Consider the following 19,880-nt stretch of genomic DNA (forward strand, 5'->3'; position numbering starts at 1 on the left):
TAAGGCCCTATCAGTTCTCGTCTGTATTATCACAGCTGTGGAATCACTGGTACTCTGGCCTCAGTCTCTTCCTATCTTCCCCCACCAGCATTCAGCACAGAGCAGCCAGAAAGATCTCTCTGGAAAGGCAAACCTAACCACATCCCCCCGTGATCAGTCATTCTTTGATCCATTCATTTGTTCGACATTTACCGAGTGCCAGCATCATGTGTCCAGCTCCAGGGGGGTGGGGACGGTGAGGAACAAGAAAGACAGGGGCTCTGCCATGTAGGTTACAGTCTGCTGGGAATGAGAAACTAAGCAGGTACCCACACAATTAAAAACGTAAGTGCAGAGTATGCTAAGTGTTGTAAAGAAAAAGTTCAGTGTGTTCTGGGAGAAGAGAACAGAGAAACTTGGGATGAGAGAGATGAATATAGATGTTGGCCAAGTTAAGAGAAAGGAGGTAGAACATTCTGGGCAGAGGGATGGTGGGTGGGAAGCCCTAGGCTTGGGGAGTGGAAGGCCAGGGAGGGAGGGGGAAGCTGAAGATGGATAGAGATGAAGTTGGACATGTGGCAGAGGGCAACACGTCCTCACCAAATGCTTATGTCGGGCTAGAGAGTACACTGTACATCAGTGACACTCAGTCTGGTTGTGCATCGGAATCACTGGGACTCTTTTGAAACTCCTGATGCCGAGGACTCCCCCAGACCAATTAAACCACAATCCCTGGGCTGGGGCCAGGCATCTGCCTTTTTTAAAGCTCCCCAGGTGGTTTCACCGGGCAGCCGAGGTTGAGAACACTGCCTAATGCCATCCCCCTTAATCTTCACAACAACCCTTGGGAGTAGATTTTATTCAAATAGGCAAGGCCACATCCTACAGGGTCTTCTAGGTCCAGGTAAGGAGCTCAGATGTCTTTTTCTAGGCATGGCCTGAGCAGGGAGTGAGATGGTCTGACTCAAGTTCTGTGACTGTTATCAGGCTGAATGTGGAGCACTGACTAGAGGGGAAGGATGGGCGTGCAGGACCATGAGGACGGTGCCTTGTGACTCCAGAGTCTGGCTTCACTGGCCCTCCCCGGGGCTGGCCCTGCTTCAATAGCCTTGGCCTTTGCCCACGCCCTTTCTGCTCCGGCGACACAAATGGTCACTGCTCAGTAGATGCTCCTGCTTCTGCCAATGCTGCCTGTCTGCTGGCAATCCTCTGTCCATCTGCACTGCCCACTGCTGAAATGCCCCCCGGGAGAGTTTTGAGATTTAGCAAATAAAAATACAGGATACCCAGTTAAACTGTAATTTCAGATAAACAATGAAAAATGTTCTAGTGTAAGTACATCCCATTCAGTATTTGAGACCTTCTTATATTAGAAACTTATTCATCATTTATCTGAAATTCAGATCCAACTGAGCATACTATATTTGATCTAACAACTCTACCTCCCCATCCTTTAAGTTTGGAATAATGCTTCCTCCCCCAGGGAGACCTCCTGGATTCCACCTTCTCTCTCTGTAGCTCTCTCACAGCACCTGGTGTCCTTATCACAGTACTTAGTCAACACAGTGTTAGAGCTCTCTGGGTACATGCATGCTTCCCCTACTGGACTGTGGGCTTCCGGAGGTCAGGGAAGAATATTATCTCTCTTCTACCTCTTCCAGAAGATGGTATTTGGTAAACATTTGCTCATTAAAAAAAATTCCCCTGGCCATTTCATTAGACACGATTTCTAGTTAGAGAGACAACAGCGAGCCTTTAGTGAAGACTCAAGAGAACCAAGTTCCAGCCCTGACTCTGCCCCTGATGCTGTGTGACCTTGGGTAAGTCCCCTCCCTTCTCTGGGCTTCAGCCTCCTCTGTACAATGAGGGGTGAGACCAGACCATTGGTTCTCAATCACGGCTGCATATACAAATTACCCGCGAGCTTTACGACAATACCAGTGCTCCTCCTGAACAAACTGATTCGAATCTCTGGAGATGTATTTTTAATCTCCTTGGATGATTTTTGATGCTTAGTGGGAGCTACAAACCACAAGACAAGATGATCTCAAAGTACCTTCTGTTTCTCACATTCTAAGAGTCTTCTCTGCTAAAATTAGACTTGCCTGCTCATCGCTAAAGAGAACTGGTAAGGAGAGAGGCATCTGCACTGTTTTGAGCTCTCTGGGCTTTAATTTAGGCTGCGTTTCTGTGGGCGGAGGGAGCTGAAGCCTGCGTCAGCAGCAGGTGAATCAGATCACCTGGAGTCACCTTCTCTTCCAGCTCCCATACAGAGAGCGGCTTTGGTGGTGGTTCTGGGATGCTGCTGGGATTCGAGGTTTGCAAAAACAGTTTGGAAAGGTTGCTGGAATCGTAGGAAAGATGTAACCTCATATGGCTGGCTGGTCTTGCTTAGAGTGTATAGAGAGGTGGAAAATGGAAAATGCATTTTGTGCTTGGACAATAGCTTCTTGTAATGGTCCAGAAAGAGAGGGCAGAGGCAGGAAGGTTACAAGGAAGTGCTGGGGGACAGAGGAAGGAGACCTGGGCTCCAGTCTGGGCCTTGGTACTAATTTGCTGGGTAACCCTGTCCAGGTCACTCCTACTTTGGGTCCTCGGTGTTCTCACCTGTAAAATGGACTATATTTGAAGGATGATCTCTTACCTTCACATGGGACTTAATAGCCACATGGCAATTTCTCATCTTCTTACGCTGTTTGATTTTTACAGCAAGCATCCAGGGTAGTTACTGTCGGTCCCCACTTTTCCAGCAGGCTCAGGAGGGAAATGGTTGGTCAAAGACCGTTCGGTGAGGACCCTCCTGGCTTCTAAGTTAGTGTCCCCACCCACACCTCTACACACTAGGTCACCAACAGGTCTAAAGTTCTAAAACTTGTCCTCAACTTCAGAATTCTAAGGACAGATAACAATATATTCTAGAAGGTAATGTATATCAATAGGGGCCCTAAGAAGAAATAAGACGACTTTGCAGTTCAGAGGAGATTAGAGTTCTAAGAAGGAAGGAGGGAAGGAGGGAGGGAAAAGGGGAGGGAAGGAGGAAGGGGAGAGGCCAAGCTAAATCTCCACTGCTGAGCAGAATGCTTGGTGGCTCTGAAGCCAGTATTTCCTCTCCCGCCCTAAGCACCAAATCATGACTTTATCCTTGCTTGGTTTTGCACACTCCATGTCACCAGGAGTGAGTGATAGAGAAAAAGAGCACATCAACATTGCTTGCTGCTTCATTCTTTTTTAAAAAAATAAATTTATTTATTTTTATTTATTTATTTTTGGCTGCATTGGGTCTTCATTGCTGTGCGTGGGCTTTCTCTAGTTGTGGCGAGCGGGGGCTACTCTTCGTTGTGGTGCGTGGGTTTCTCATTGCAGTGGCTTCTCTTGTGGAGCACGGGCTCTAGGCACGCGGGCTTCAGTAGTTGTGGCACATGGGCTCAGTAGTTGTGGCGCACGGGCTTAGTTGCTCCGCGGCACATGGGATCTTCCCGGCCCAGGGCTTGAACCCTCTTCCACTGGGATGCATCTCCCCGCCTAGTTCACCTCTACTCTTCCTCCTTTCGTCTCAGCTTCAGTCCCCACTCTCATCTTGCAGCCCCACCACCTCACTCGGCCCTTTCTCCCTCTGACACTCACTCCCACTTGTCCTTCCACGTTGGCCTCAGTGTTTGTTTAACCTCAGCTCCTCGAGGGCAGGAACCGGGCCGCTTTCTTACGATTGGTCCAGAGCAATCGGAGGCTTAGTTAATGGAAATGCTCTGCCTGGGAGTTGAGTTGTGGGGAGCAGAGATGACCTGAAGACCCTGTGCCCAGCGCACCCTCCTCTTCTTTCCCTAATGAGTCATCCACTCGGGGCTCCAGCTACTCCCCCCAACACACCCAGCACTCCGACAAGATGTCCTGCCTCCAGCGCCTCCGTCTCTCAAACTGACTGATTCCTTGCATCCTTGCAGGCACCCAGCTCTGTTTTCTGATGCCTCAGGCCAGAAAGCCTGCCGTCGTCTAGTCATCTCAGCCTCTTGGCCTCTGACCCAGCTCTAGGAACAGCTGGTCTCTTGGAGCCACGTTCCAGACGCAGTCCACCTCAGCCCTTGGCCTTACCTGGGGCCTGCCTCCTACATCCCCTCGTCCTCCGAACACCGCCGCCTCTCTGCCCAAGCCCCTGCTTTCATCCGGCCTCTTCCAACACTCCCCCAGGCACGGGTGTCAATGTTTTTGCACGACATCCAGAGACTTTCCTAATTCGGCCCCATCCTCCCCAGGCCGACTCTGTGAGACTCTGCCATGCACCCCCTCTCACCACTCTGTTTCCATTCCCCTACCCTGGAGGGCTTTATCCAGGTTGTGCTGGGTGCTGATGCTGTGAGTGGGACCAAGCTGCCTGGGTTCAAACCCCGTGGGCAAGGATAACCTCACTGTGCCGACTTCCCCTCTCTATAAAATGGGGACATCAATAAAACTCACTTCATAGGATTGCTGTGGTCAAGAAATGCAGCAAGGTATGGAAAACAGCTCCCACAGCAGCTGGGACATAGGTGGTCAACAAATGTTCCGTGCCTCCTTCCACTGCCACCTTGCAAACGGCTGACATACAGTGACACGTGTCCAAGGTTAGCCAGTGAACACTGGTGTCGCCTCGCAGCACCCCTCCCCTTTCCGGACAGCGGAAGCGTATGGTATCATGCACAGATACCAATAATTAGTCACGCCAATACAAATAAAGAGGAACAGTTTCAAGATATCAACCCAGAAATTCAGCACAACATTGCAGCCCTGTTTTGGCACTGACAGCAGAGTCATTTGATAATCCCTCTGGGCTGCCTAACAAGGGGAGTGACGTCATGGAGGGTGATCGAGAAGGACCAGGATAAAAACAGCCCTTGGGGTGAGTCAGTGTGGAGATGCTGGACAACCATGTCACTCACCCACCGCCCAGCTGCACAGATTAACCGGAACTCAAGGGGACCCCGCATCAGGGAGACAGTTCCGTCAAAACACCCGAGCCTAATGTGGACCTAATGCACGTTGTGTGGTTCCTGACGAGCAAACCAGCTGAGCATCCTGAGCTAAGTGCTCCATGTCCACCCAGGTGACCTCCTCACTGCTGTGTACTTCCTAGTGAAAATGAACACCTTTCTCTCTCAGCCCTGACACCCTTTAAGCCACTGCCCTTTGTCCTTTCCCAAATGTTCTGCCTCCTTAGGAAAGGGTTGTCTGGACCGAAGGTCTACACACTGGCTCTCCTTTTTCACTCCTTAGGCCCCGCAACCTGGCTTTGGTGCCCCTTCTTCCTCTTTCCTAAGCATGTCATCAGGACTGGTGCACAACACCCACGAGAAGCAGGAGGACGTGAGAAGCAGAAGACACTGCGGCCGGCTGAGTTTCCTGGCACTGGCGGGCTCACCTGGCCTCTGGCTTCACCCCTGAGTCTCCCGGCCAGCCCTGAACCCTCATTCTGTCTCCCTAGCTCTTGCGTTAGGCTCTGCCCATCTTGATTTGGCCGTTGGTTCCCAGCCCATGTGTGGCTACCTGGCCTCCACTGTGGCTATGTTCACCCCATTTCCACTCCTCTCCCAAAGGCTTCTACCTCGGCCAGGGCCCTTGCCTCCAGAGCCCCGGGTCCCCACTACTGCCAGGCCAGGACCTCTGCCTGGAACTTGATGATGCTAATGACACCCACCTCTCTATCTCCAGCGTGGACCCCTTGCAGAACTCAAGACTTTCAGGTAGGGACTTCCCTGGTGGCGCAGTGGTTAAGAATCCACCTGCCAATGCAGGGGACATGGGTTCAATCCCTGGTTCGGGAAGATCCCACATGCTGTGGAGTAACTAAGCCCGTGCGCCACAGCTACTGAGCCTGCACTCTAGAGCCCGTGCACCACAACTACTGAAGCCCGCGTGCCTAGAGCCTGTGCTCTGCAACAAGTGAAGCCACCGCAGTGAGAAGCCCACGCACCGCAACGAAGAGTAGCCCCCGCTTGCTGCAACTAGAGAAAGCCCGCGCACAGCAACGAAGACTCAACGCAGCGAAAAATAAATAAATAAATGAATAATTTTAAAAATAAAGCCTTTCATGTACAACTGCCCTTGATTGGGTGGCCCACAGGCACCCTGAACTCTAAAGGTCCCAAACTGAACTCCGTATTTCCCCTACACCTTCTCCTCCCCACTGTTATGGTTGAACTGTGTCCCTCCAAAATTGTTGATTTTGTCCTGATTTGTCCCTCCAATATGTTGAATAAAGTAATTTCTAGTACCTTAGAATCTGTAACTATATTTGGAGATAAGGTCTTTAAAGAAGTGATTAAGTGTCAGTGAGCCTGTTAGGGTGGGTCCTAATCCAATCTGTCTGGTGTACTTACAAGAAGGAGATTAGGACACACAAAGGGACACAAGGGGACACATGCACAGAGGGACACCATGAGACACGGTCATCTGGAATCAAGGAGAGAGGGCTCAGAGGAAACCAAGACTATGGACACCTTGATCTTGGACATCCAACCTCCAGAACTATTGAGAAAATACATTTCTGTTATTTAAGGCACCAGCCTGTGGTATTTCGTTAGGGCAGCCTGAGCAGACTAACGCCCCGTCATTAATGGCACCAACGTCCACTTAGTCTCTGGAGCCAGGTCTGGGCTCCTCCCTTGACCTCACAGTTGACCCTGTCTTTCCTCTCCCCTTCCCACTTGCCTTGAGTCTCTCCCTACCCCATCCACACTCCTGTCATCATCTGGGTGAGGGTTAGTAGCCCCCAAGGCTGCAAAAGAAAAAGACCAGCTACCTCACTGGGCCAGGGAGCACAGCATGGTGGTGGGCACACTGTGGCCAGAGCCTGACCCCCCGTGGGGAAGGGACATGGGCGAGTGGGACAGGGACCAGACAGTAAAAAGGGGGAAGGAGCAGGTGGCAGAAAGCTCTGGATATCAGGCCACCTTCTGGAGTTTTAGGGGCTGTTTGTGAAGATCACATGGAAACACACATGAAGATGGAGGGTGTCGTACAAATATGAGATATGGGGTGATCGCCTCCAAGCCCGGCTCTCCGAGCTGTGCAAAATGGGAAAATCAGATGACTTGCTCCAGCCCTCTGTGAGCCTCCTGGACCTGAGATGCCGGCAGCCCTCTGTCTTCCCCCCTCTATCCTCTCTTCCCAGGCGGCCTGAGCAGGATTTGATGCCGTGGCTGGTGAAGGGCCCCGGCTGCCTTGCACAACCCTCTGGGATGGGGTCTCATGGCAGCAACAGCTGGCTCCGTGGTGGGAAGGGTTTTGATTTTATCTCCATTTTACTCATTTCGGTTTTTAAAATAGAGTTCTATCTGCTCTAGTCCTTGTTAGAAACAGAGAGGGTGTTTATGTTGAAATAAACCGTCCAAGGCTCGCCTGCAGACGTGGGTCAAACGCTTTTGGAGGACGTGGGGAAGCATCAGGAACGCCTCTTACCTGCGATGTCACAGAGTTCCGCATCCGAGGCATTTGCCAGGGCCTCCTCCAGCTCTGGCTCCAGTGTCACACTTTCCAGCACGGGGTCCATCGGCTTCTGCTTGGGGACCCAGACTTTTCCTGAAAACACACGGGGCGCCCATTACAGGGAGTGCAGCTGCACTGGGGCCCTGGGTGGACCGTCCCAAAGCCCTGTGGATCCCTCGATGCCGAGATTCCATTAAAACTTCTCCCTCTGGGGACCCGGTGCCAAACTTGTCCAAAGAAAGGGAGTCAGAGATCTCCAACAAAGCACCCTGCATGTTTGAAAAGAAGAACTTTATAACTTGGTCAAGGGAGGCTGCTCACTACTGAAAACATTGGTTATTAATTTTAACAATCTGTAAGTAGGAAAAGATACAAAAGAAAAATATAATAAAATGCCAGGGTCTGGAATACTCTAAACAAGCGTTCTGGTATGAGAGGAAAATTCAGAAACATTTCTAAACCAACTAAATAAAATACACTCAGATTATTAAAAGAGGCATAGGGAGAAAATATAATGTCTCTTGGGACACTATATTTTTACAGTGTCAGACTCATAATTGAACGAGAGAGCAAAGAGCAAAGAGGTTGGTCGGTCGCTGCAGTGTGCACCAAGAGGATTATTAAAGAAATTATGGGGCATCCCCACGATGGTGTTCTAGCAGTTATTATGATAAAGGATGGTGGAGATCTCTACTTACTATGAAAGGAAAATGCCCAAGACAAAATCTTGTGTGAAAAAGCAAGTGTACAAAATAGCATGAATTATTTAATTCCATTTATGAAAATTGCACATATATCAATATATATTTATCCATGCAACACATATTTACTGAATACTTCCTATGTGCCCAGCACCTTTCTTGGCGCTAGGGGGACAGCAGTGAACAGTGTACAGTTTAGTGAAAGAAGACAGATAATAAACAAACGTAAAGATACCAGAGAGTACTAAGAATCACAAAGGAAAATAAAGCCAAGCAAAAGACTAGGAAGTTCCAGGGTCGGGTGTGGGTGAGGTGGGCTCTGCTCTCTTGGGTAGCGTGGTCAGGGAAGATGACCTGTGAGCTGGGCCCTGACAGAGTGAGGAAATGAGCTCCTCAGACCAGCGACAAGACAAGGATGCCTGCTTTCATTGCTCCTACCCAATTGTGTATTGAAAGTTCTAGTCAGAGCAAATGGACAAGAAAAAGAAACACATGGCATCCAGACTGGAAAGGAAGAAGTGAAATGATCTCTGTTCGCAGATGACGTGATGTTATATGCAGAAAATGTTCCACACACACAAAAATACAGGGTACAAGGTTAACATATACAAATAAGTGGGGTACACCAGCAAATAACAATCTGAGAGGGAAATTAGGAAAATAATTTCATCTACAATACAATCCAAAAGAATAAAATATGTAGGAATAAATTTAACCAAGGAGGTGAAAGACTTGTGCATGGAACACTATAAAACATTGTTGAAAGAAATGAAAGAAGACCTAAATAAACAGAAAGATATCCCAAGTTCATGGATTGGAAGACAATATTAAAATGGCAATATTGCCCAAAGCAATCTACAGATTCAACGCCATCCTTATCAAAATTCCAGTGGTCCTCCTCCTTTTTTTTGGAAATGGAAAAGCCAGTCCTCAAATTCATATGGAATTGTAAGGGGCTCCAAATAACCAAAACAATCTTGATAAAGAACAAAGTTGGAGGACTCAGACTTCCTGATTTCAAAACTTACCACAAAGTTAAACAGTGTGACACTGACATAAGGATAGACATATAAAAAAATGCAATAGAATTGAGAGTCCAGAAATAAACCTATACATCTATGGCAAATTGATTTTTGACAAGGGTGCCAAATCCATTGAATGGGGAAAGAATAGTTTCTTCAAGAAGTGGTGTGGGACAACTGGATATCCACATGCAGAAAGATAAAGCTGGACCCCTATCTCATACCATACACAAAAACCAACGGGAAATGGACCAATGATTTAAATATAATACCTAAAATTATAAAATTCTTAGAAGAAAACATAAGTGTAAATCTTTATGACCTTAGATTTGGCAAAGTACTCCTAGATATGACAACAAAAGAATAAGCAACTAAAGAAAAACAGATCAATTGAACTTAACCAAAATAAAACTTTTGTGTATCAAAGGACATTATCAAGAAAGTGGAAAGATAACATACAGAAGAGGAGAAAATATTTACAAATCATATACCTGATAGGGTCTAGTATTCAGAATATATAAAGAACTTTTACAACTCAACAACAAAAAGAAAAACAACCCAATTTAAAAATGGGCAAAGGACTTAAAGACATTTCTCCAAAGAGGATATACAATTGCCTCTAGGTATCTGAGGGGGATTGGATGCTCAAGTCCCTTATATAAAATGGTATAGTATTTGCATATAACCTACACACATCCTCCTGTATACTTTAGATCATCTCTCGGTTACGTATAATACCTAATATGATGTGAATTCTATGTAAATAGTTGCCAGTGCGTGGCAAATTCAAGTTTTGCCTTTTTAAACTGTGTGGAATTTTTCTGAATATTTTTGATCCCCAGTTGAGTGAATCCGCGGATATGGAACCTGCAGATATGGAGAGTCAACCATACAGATGGCCAAGCATACAGATGACAAGATGCTCAACGTCATTGGTCATTAGACAAATGCAAATCAAAACCACAATGAGATACCACTTCACGACCATGATAATGGCTATAACATAAACCAAAAACCAAAATGGAAAATAACAAATGTTGGCAAGGATGTGGAGAAATTGGAACCCTCATATATTGCTGATGGGAATGTAAAAGGGTGCAGTTGCTTGGGAAAACTGTTCGGCAGTTCTTCAAAAAATTAAACACAGAATTACCATATGATCCAGCAATTCCACTCCTAGGTATATACGTAAAAGTTACCCAGACAAATACTTGTATAGGAATATTCACAGCACCACTAACCACAACAGCCAAAAAGTGGAAACAACCAAAATGTTTGTCAATAGACAAATTGTGGAATATTATTCAGTAATGAAAGGGAATGAATGAGTCTCGAAAATAATATTCTAAGTGAAAGAAGCCAGACACGCAAAGTCACATATTATATGATTTAATTTATAGGAGATATCCGGAATAGGTAAATCCATAGAAACAGACTGGTGGTTGCCAGGGGTTGGGAGCGAGGGGCGTGGGGAGTAACTGCTTATTGGGTACAGGGTTTTATTTTGCAGTGATGAAAATGTTTTGGATCTAGATAGAGATGGTAGTTGCACAACACTGTGTGTGTACTAAATGCCACTGAATTGTTCACTTGAAAATACTTAATGTTATGTTATGTGAATTTTACTTCAATTTTTAAAAACCTGCTCATTTTGGCTACTGATTGAGAATAGCCTGCATTGGGGCCAGGATGGAAGCCAGGAGATGGTTAGGAGGCTCCTTCAAAAGTCCACATGAGAGATGACAGTGACTTGGACCAGAGGTGGGGAGGGGTGGGAAGAGCAATGTTCAGAAGGATATTCACTAAAATGGGATCAGTGCCTACCTCTCTGCAGAGAGTATTACTTTGTTTAGTTATTTAGATTGTTTACAGGGGCTTCCCTGGTGGTGCAGTGGTTAAGAATCCGCCTGCCAGTGCAGGGGACACGGGTTCAGGCCCCGGTCCAGGAAGATCCCACATGCCACAGAGCAACTAAGCCTGTGCACCACAACTACTGAGCCTGCGCTCTAGAGCCTGCAAGCCACACGACTGAGCCTGTGTGCCACAACTACTGAAGGCTGCATGCCTAGAGCCCGTGCTCCACAACAAGAGAAGCCACCGCAAGGAGAAGCCCGTGCACCACAACGAAGAGCAGCCCCTGCTCGCCACAACTAGAGAAAGCCCGCGTGAAGCAATGAAGACCCAACGCAGCCAAAAAATAAACAAATAAATTTATAAAATAAATAAATAAATAGTTTACAGCAAAGATCAATTACTATACAAGCAGAACAGTCAGCAAAATGATCTGGGAGAAAATGTATCATAACCTTCACCAGAGGTGCATCTGGAAAACAGCAAATCAAAATGGCTAAAAGGAAAATGAACTCTGAAAATGACTGATGCAGTGACTAGGATGAACATTCAGTAAATATTTAAGACCTATGGTTTATTATGCCCCTGCAGCAGGTGCCTCCATGAGGGTGGTGACTCTAAGACACTGTAAGAGGGACTCAGACGTTTTCCCTTCCTTCATCTTACTAGTTGGGATGTGGGTGTGATGACTGGAGCCTCAGCAGCTAGATGGACCATGAGGACAAGAATATATTACAAGGATGGCAGAATGAAAAACTGGAAAGGGTCTTGATTCCTAATGCCAAGGAAGATGTCTTACAAGCCCTGGAATGCCTAACCCTGCAGCTCTACTAAGTGAAAGAAAACTAAACTTCCATTTTAAGTCTCTCTTATTTTGTTTCTTCAGCACATGCAGCCAAATCTGTATAATGAAAATACCCTGCATGGAACTTTATTCTGATTCCCCCACTTGAGTGACAGTGAGGGAAAATCCAAATTCCTCAGGACTTTGTACCAGTTTATGGGTCTTACCACAACCTGCTGGGTTTTGTAGTGCCTGGAATGCTATTTCCCCTCAGCCTAGGCTTGCTCTAGGCCCTGCGTGGGGCAAGTGCCCAGTAGAGCTGGACTGAACGGCCCTGCGTCTGCCTGTTAGAGCTGGAAGGTCTCCTTCCCCAACTCTCTGTTGAGACTGTACTTATTCAATATACATGGACTCCAACAATCATCATGTAAATATTTTATGATGATGATGCTGGTGGTGGTGATGATGATGATAAACCTTTTAGGCTTGTCATAATATGAAAATAGAATAAATTCTAGCTACCCTCCTTGGGTCAGCCTGATTTTTCATGAGGGCACTCAGGCTTTGGGAGTCTGGAGAGCTGTTCCCGGCTTGGGGCCAGGTCAGCGCTCTGCGAAGGGGAAGCAGGACTGGTTTATATATCACCCAGATTCCCTTCCCCATCCCCCATCTCATCTCCAGCTCCTCCCCTGGGAGGGGGATGGGCACACAAGGGAGCAGATGTCAGTAATGACTCACCAACTGTCCACTCAGGTCTGCTGCTGACTCTCTCACAGCCTTGGTTTCCCCATTTTTCACATGTGTAGTGGGGATAGTGGGAGTTTTAAGGCCCCATGAAATCCAGAGATTTTATTATCTTCACCTGCTGCACAGAAATCACTCCTCATGGTACAAGTACCTTGCTTAAAACCATCTTGTGCCTACGCTCTCAGCCAGGCACCCCCAGCCCTTAGGGTCAAGGGCCCCTTCCCCTGCCGCCAGCGCCAGGGTGCCTCAGACCACACAATTCTTCCAAAGCTCTGTAATCCAGATGTCTCCTGGGCTTCCCTGACCTTCCAAGTTTTCAGTAAAATCTGGACTGAGCTTCAATTCCAGGCGCTGGGATGGCTAGAAGCCCTCCCTGAAAGGCCCACACCTGCTTGCTCTTCCATTTTGTTATTTATCAGGCAGCTGCTCTGTGCAGCATTGTGCTACTACAACAGGGACACAGAAATCAATGCCACAGACCTTGGCTCATCATGTCGACCTTCTCGGGGGTGAGGAGAATGGAAGAGGTGGAGCACAGACAATTAATTACCCCATTAATTAATTAGAATTAATGCTTTCAGTCAACAGATACTTTACTAGGTGCCTACTGCATGCTAGGGTTTTTGAGGTATAGGGATATAACGATGAACTAGATAGATGTGGTACTTGTACCCATGGAGTTTATATTTGAAGGAAAAAGCCTATAAGATCCATTATGCATATATTTAATTTGAACTCATTCATTCATTCAACACCTCTCTCCTGAGCCCTACTGTACACTAGGCCCTGTGCTGGGTGCTGGGGGAACTGTGTAAGCAAAAGCAGCTGAGTCCCTGCCTCATGGAGCTTACAGGCCAGTGTAAATAAACACATAGTGATAAAATAAGAATTGCTCTGAAGAACACACACAGGCTCCCGAGATGGAGAATAACCAAGGGGGAGTTGAAGGGATGGAATGTCCTAAACAGTGTAGACCGGAAAGGCTTTCCTGAAAGAGGAGACAGTACGGTTGAGACCGAAAGGGTAATAATAGCTAATATTGACATAGCATTCAGGATGCACCGGGTGCTGTTTTAAGTGCTTTATATAGATCTTAACTCAATCTTCGTAACTCCCTCAGAAGGCTGGTAATATTCATCAACCCCATTTTACAGACGAGGAAGTGGAGGCTCAGCAGGTTTAAAAATGTACTCGAGGGAATTCCCTTGCAGTCCAGTGGTTAAGACTCTGCACTTCCACTGCAGGGGGCACAGGTTAGATCCCTGGTCGGGGACTAAGATCCTGTAAGCCATGTGGCATGGCCAAACAAACAAATGTACTTGAGTTCACACAGCCTAGTAAGGGGTAGTGCCAAGACTGTAGCCAAAGTAGACCCAACTCCAGGCTATGCTTCTAACCATTACGCCTCTTACAGAGGAGAGAAGCCAGCCCTGAAGCCAGCTTGGAGGCAGACAGAGGACCAGCATTCCATGCAGAGGGCATACGTGCAAAGGTCCTGAGGTAGGAAAGAGCTTGGAGTGTTTGGGGAAGAGAAAGAGGCCTGTGGGGCAGCAGGGCAGTGAGCAAGGGTGAGCATGGTACCAGAGGACAGAAGGATGATTTGGAGTGAAGGGGAAGTTCTGGAAGAGTTGGATAGTCGCAGTGCCTCTCTGCTCACCGGAGCCTTCTAGATGGCTTGCCTTAGTCTGGGGCAGGGAGTCTTAGAGGGGCAGATGAAGGAAAGGAAGCTGCAGCTGCCAGAGAGAGGAACTTTGGGGAAAAAGAAGGGATAATTAGGGTAGAGACAGGATATCTCTTGTTCCTGGTTTGGAGGGGACAGGCCTTGTTTGGGCTTCATGTCCTGATACCATTTTAATAGTTCCTTCTTTCCCTTTTGACAGTATCAGGTTTGTATGAAAAATAATCAGGACACCCTAGTTAAAGGGGACTTACGGGAGTGTTACGGGTCTGGTTTACCCCAAAACTTCACTAAATCTACCCCATGCGCTGATGCTTTTGGAGTTGGGTTTGTGACTTTGGGCCAGGCAGGGATGAGGGCAAGGAGGTCCAGTCACATCTGGCCCAACACAGGGCCTGGCATACAGCTGCCACTCAATGATCATGGGGAATGACGTACTCAAAAGTGCAACATTGTTCAGTACCTCGCTTCTCCCCTGTGTAGGGGACCAGATCTTCTCGGTCCTTAAACTCCTTTGCTTGCTTTTCCAAGTGATCCAAGAGCTCCTCCCTTTTAAAGGGGCCCGTGGGCGCCTTGGTGGTCTGATCCTTCTGCCTCAGGCCCGCAGGCAGCAGTGCATTCTACAGTGGCAGTTGCGGGGCAGGTGCACAGAGAGAGAGAAAGAGAGAGAGCAGTCAGCTGCTGAAGACTTGCATTCCTCCAGAAACTCATCACTGAAAAATGGGGAGCTCAATCTAAGTCGCTCATTTACATGTAAGGAAACTAACAACATGGGAGGGGCAGAGGCTTGCCCAAGGTCACTGGCAGACAGGGGCAGAGCTAGGCTAGGACTCGGGTCTCTTAACCATACCTGTTTCCCAGCCTCTAACATTGTTTTAAAGGCAAGGGGGTGAGGGGTCAGCTGACCAGGGGCTGAGCACAGCGGAGGGCTCCAAGAGCATCTACTGAGGGAGAAATAGGATTAAGTTGGCGTTTGGCTGCGTGAGGATATTTACAGCCGTTGTGCAGAAAGTGGTTGGGGAGAGAAGCAGCCCAGGGGGTTTGAGTTAGGGCCCTGGATGCAGAATCAGGCAGGAAGAGGCAGACCCAAAAAACAAGCAGAGAAAGCTGGGCAGGACTGCAGGAAGGGCCAGGCATGCTCTCAGGCTGCAGCCCTGGTTGGCCCTACCAGCTGCTTTCTACCCTCCTGACTGTCGTGCTCATGCATGCTGGCTGTTAAATATTTTGAACGTTGCCCGTGGAGATGGGTCTCTCAAGAAAGATAGCATCAACCAATCACTGTGTTCTCTTCTTCAAACATGGACAGGCTTCTAGGTGTGGGCTCACTACTAAAGCAGATTCCTAATCAGGGTGGATTTGAAGCACATGGACTTCACTTTAACTCAGTATTGTAGAGACTCAAAGAAGTTTACGGTTGCCAGGATGCTTAGAGATCATCCAGTGTACACATGCTCCCTTCAAGAGGAAACTGAGGCCAAGAGCAAAGAAAGACTTGCCCCAATCTAGAACCAAAACCAGGGTCCTTCTTCAGATTTGGGGGAAGAGGGCAATCTTCTAGTTAGATCATTGCTCTCTCCCCACTCCCTTTCATTCGGGGAGGTCAGGAGGATATGGGGAAGGCTGATGTGAGCAGAATCTCACCTCACTTCTTGCTGCACCCCCAAAATGGCTAAATTGGAGAGTCGTTCCGTCTCCAATCTTTGTACCAGCAAAATGCATATCTTCACTCACTCACTCACACTTCAAATCCTTTCCTAAAAGCCCCCTCTGAGAGGGGAATACTATTAGCTATATGAAGAGAGCTCTGTGCCTGGGACATAGAAGGACAAAGCTTGGGAGGGAAATGCTACTGTTTGACTGCAGTATGATTTTTTTTTGTTTTTTGTTCTTTTTACAAGATAGTTTACCACTGTGCTGTTCCACTAAGAGTGGTGGGTGCAAGATCAGGAGACTGGAGTGTGAGCCCAACTCCGGGAGAGCTGAGGTGAGCAGGGCCTCGCACACTGATCGATACACACAGGGGCTCGCAGAGGGGGTCTGGTGTATGTGCAAATGCATTTAGGCCACAAGTCAGGAGGGACATTTGGGAGTTGGAGCACATTATGAGAAGACGGCCAATAGGTAGAAAATCAAGCCGTGACGGATTTGTGGATGAGTGTCAAGGACATACGTGGTGCCACAGATACCCTAGTTTTCCTTAAGCAGCAGTCCTCAGACACTGTCCACCGTGATATGAAGGGTGGCTGATGGTCCACAGATGAGCCACATTTCCACAGGTATGTCCCAGGTGAGACAGGATTTCCTGTGGCTACTAGTGTGTGTCCATTCAGTGAAAGTACATCTACCGTAGCCCAGTTGAGTGAGGGCACAGCCTAAATGTCGGCAAATGTCCATCTGTGATTACCCACCATAAGTAATCGAATTCTTTGTGACACGCCAGCATGTCACAGTTACCCCACACCAGGCTTAAGCCCTGACTTGGAGTAATGATGTCTCCAGCAACATGATCTTGGGCAAGCCTCACCATTTCTCCGTTTCTCTGGCTATAAAATGTGAATAATAACAGTCACTCTCTCAGAATTGTTGAGAAAAGTAAATTAGATAGTGCAGAAGGGTGCTTAGCACAGTGTCTGATACAGTGAGCACATAAATTATTATTGACTATTGCTGCTGTTCTAAAATCAGATAAAATACCTTATACCAGGAGGTTGGTTACCCAAATATGTATGTTGGACAGGGGATGTGTCATCCCAATATATCTTAAAATTCAAAAAAGGAACACATACAAATATAAAATGAATTAAGCATGGAAAGCAAGTGCTTTCCCAATGATCCCCACAGGGAAGACCTGAGAGATTTTTGTCACCATAAAGGATTTTGATGGCAGTGAGGTGCTGGGGCACATTCTGCCTTCCGAAAGGCTCGGTATTGTGATGGGAGAAACCCATGATGCTGTAACTGAGGGGAAAAGGGTTTGCAAACTCGCATCTCGTTTTGAATAGATCTGATAGAGGCCACTGATTCAAAGTAGGGTTTTTCACATTTTTTTCTTTTTTTGTATATACATGAGATAATGGATGGTCACTAAACTGGTAATCATTTCATGATGTATGTAAGTCAAGTCTTTATGCTGTACACCTTAAACGTCTACCATGCTGTATGCCAATTATATCTCAATAAAACTGGGAGCGGGGAAAGTAGGGTTTTCAATGTCAGCACGAGAGGTATTTGGGGCTGGATGATCCCTTGTCATGTGGCTTGTTCTGTGCATTCGTGGCTGGCTAGCAGCATCTCTGTCCTCTGTCTAATGGATGCTGGTAGCACCACCCCCCTCCTAAGCTGTGACAGCCAAAATGTCTCCAAATATCGCCAGAGATCCCTGGTAGGGGTGCAAAATCGCCCGATTGAGAACCATTTCAGTGTTAAAACTGAAGCCCATATCATTCTAATAGGGGAGTGAAGATGTTTTTAATGTATTTTAAAAATATTACTTAGATGTCATGTTAAAATATAGTTTCATTTATCTTTATTGAAAGCAGTTGACTTTTAAAAAACAAAAACGTGTAAGGCCTTTTCTAACAATTCTTAGCTTATTGGATTTTTAAAGTAAATACTGAGAGTACCAGCCTCATTAGGAGTTTATTTTCATTCTATCAAATGGTGCGTCTAGTGAACTAGAACGTGATTTTCAATTAAAACCAGACAGTTGTATATTTTTTAAACTCATGATTATTTATCATTTTAACTTGTTTTCAAAAACAGCATATGAACTCACATGATATACAAGAATTAACTCAAAATAAATCAAAGACCTAAATGTAAGAGCTAAAACTATAAAACTTTTGGAAGAAAACATAGGCATAAATCTCTGTGACCTGGATTAAGCAATGGTTTCTTAGATATGATACTAAAACAATAAGCAACAAAAGAAAAAAATAAATAAATTGGACTTCATCAAACTTGAAAATGTTTGTGCTTCAAAGGAAACTGTGAAGTAAAAAGACAACCCACAGTTTGGGAGAAAGTTTTTGCAAATCATATATTTGAGAAGGATCGAGTATGCAGAATACTTAAAGATCTCCTAAACTCAAAATATATAAGACAAACAACAGAATATAAAAATGGGCAATGGATCTGAATAGACATTTCTCCAAAGAAGATATAAAAATGGCCAGTAAGCACATGAAAAGCTGCTCAACATCATTAACCATCAAGGAAACACAAATTAAACCCAGGGTGAGATACTACTTCACACCCATTAGGATGGCTATAATAAAAAAGACGAGTAAAAACAAGTGTTGGTGAGAATGTGGAGACATTGAAACACTCATATGCTGCTGATGGGAATGTAAAATGGTACAGCCCCTTTGGAAAACAGTCTGGCAGTTTCTCAAAAGATTAAAAGAGTTATCATATGAGACAGCAATTCCACTCCTAGGTATATACCCAAGAGAAATAAAAGAATATGTTGACACAAAAACTTATACATGAACGTTCATAGTCATAATAGCCCAAACGTGGAAACAACTCAAATGTCTATCAAGTGACAAATGGATAAATAAAGTGTGGTATATCCATACAACAGAATACTATTTGGCAACAAAAAGAAATGAAGTACTGGTGCGTGCTACGTCACAGATGAAACCTTGAAAACATCATGCTAAGTGAAAGAAGCCAGTCACAAAGGACTACATAGTGTCTGATTCCATTTATATGATATGTCCAGAGAACAGTCACATCTGTAGAGACAGAAAGTAGATTAATGGTTGCCTAGAGCTGAGGAGGAAGGTGAGAAATGCGGAGTGACAGCTAATGGGAACAGGTTTCTTTTTGAGGTGATGAAAATGTTCTAAAATTGACTATGGTGATTGTCGCATAACTCTGTGAATATACTAAGAAACACTGAATTATATACTTTAAATGGGTGAATTTTATGAATTTTACATCTCAAAAAAGGCGTTATTAAAAATGGACTATGGGGCTTCCCTGGTGGCGCAGTGGTTGGGAGTCTGCCTGCCAATGCAGGGGACACGGGTTCAAGCCCTGGTCCAGGAGGATCCCACATGCCGCGGAGCAACTGAGCCCATGTGCTACAACTACTGAGCCTGTGAGCCACAACTACTGAGCCCACATGCTGCAACTGCTGAGGCCCGTGCGCCTAGAGCCTGTGCTCTTCAACAAGAGAGGCCACCGCAATGAGAAGCCCGCGCACCACAATGAAGAGCGGCCCCTGCTCACCGCAACTAGAGAATGCCCGCGAGCAGCAATGAAGACCCAACGCAGCCAAAAATAAATAAATTAAAAATAAATAAATTTTTTAAAAATGGACTATGTTAGTGAGGGGAAAATTACAAAAATGGCCAATGCAATAAATTAAATGCCCATGGAATGCTGAGAACACAGGCTCTTCGTGTGTCAGTGGCCAAAAATGATGCTGAGATTGGGCAGGCTAGAGCTGGCCAGATTTAATATGGTGTCTTGTTTTACAGAGCAAGGTGCCATATTATGTAAATTCATCATGGAGCAGTTAAATGTATAAGAAAATGCTGCCTTGGATGACTATTAGAACCTGAAACTGACTCTCAGACCCAGCCTACCCAGTTGGTGAGGAAAGAGTTCCCACAACCATTTTGGTGTCACCTTCGACCAGGACAGTATTT

The 19,880-nt window shown here is 46.2% G+C and overlaps 1 protein-coding gene across 5 annotated transcripts in view; it reads right to left on the reverse strand.

Moving 5' to 3' along the window:
* TMOD1 (tropomodulin 1) overlaps positions 1 to 19,880 on the reverse strand; it is an 87,808-nt gene that overhangs the window by 32,344 nt on the left and 35,584 nt on the right. For all 5 annotated transcript variants that reach the window (XM_060300723.2, XM_060300722.2, XM_060300724.2 and 2 more), the window contains exons 3-4: positions 14,684 to 14,840; positions 7,411 to 7,530 (exon numbers count right to left, since the gene is read on the reverse strand). In XM_060300723.2, the coding sequence (XP_060156706.1) occupies positions 7,411 to 7,530; positions 14,684 to 14,840 (277 nt within the window). The remainder of the gene's footprint in view (positions 1 to 7,410; positions 7,531 to 14,683; positions 14,841 to 19,880) is intronic.

This window comes from Globicephala melas, chromosome 6, assembly GCF_963455315.2.
Source record: "Globicephala melas chromosome 6, mGloMel1.2, whole genome shotgun sequence".
In the NCBI taxonomy this organism is placed as follows: domain Eukaryota; kingdom Metazoa; phylum Chordata; class Mammalia; order Artiodactyla; family Delphinidae; genus Globicephala; species Globicephala melas.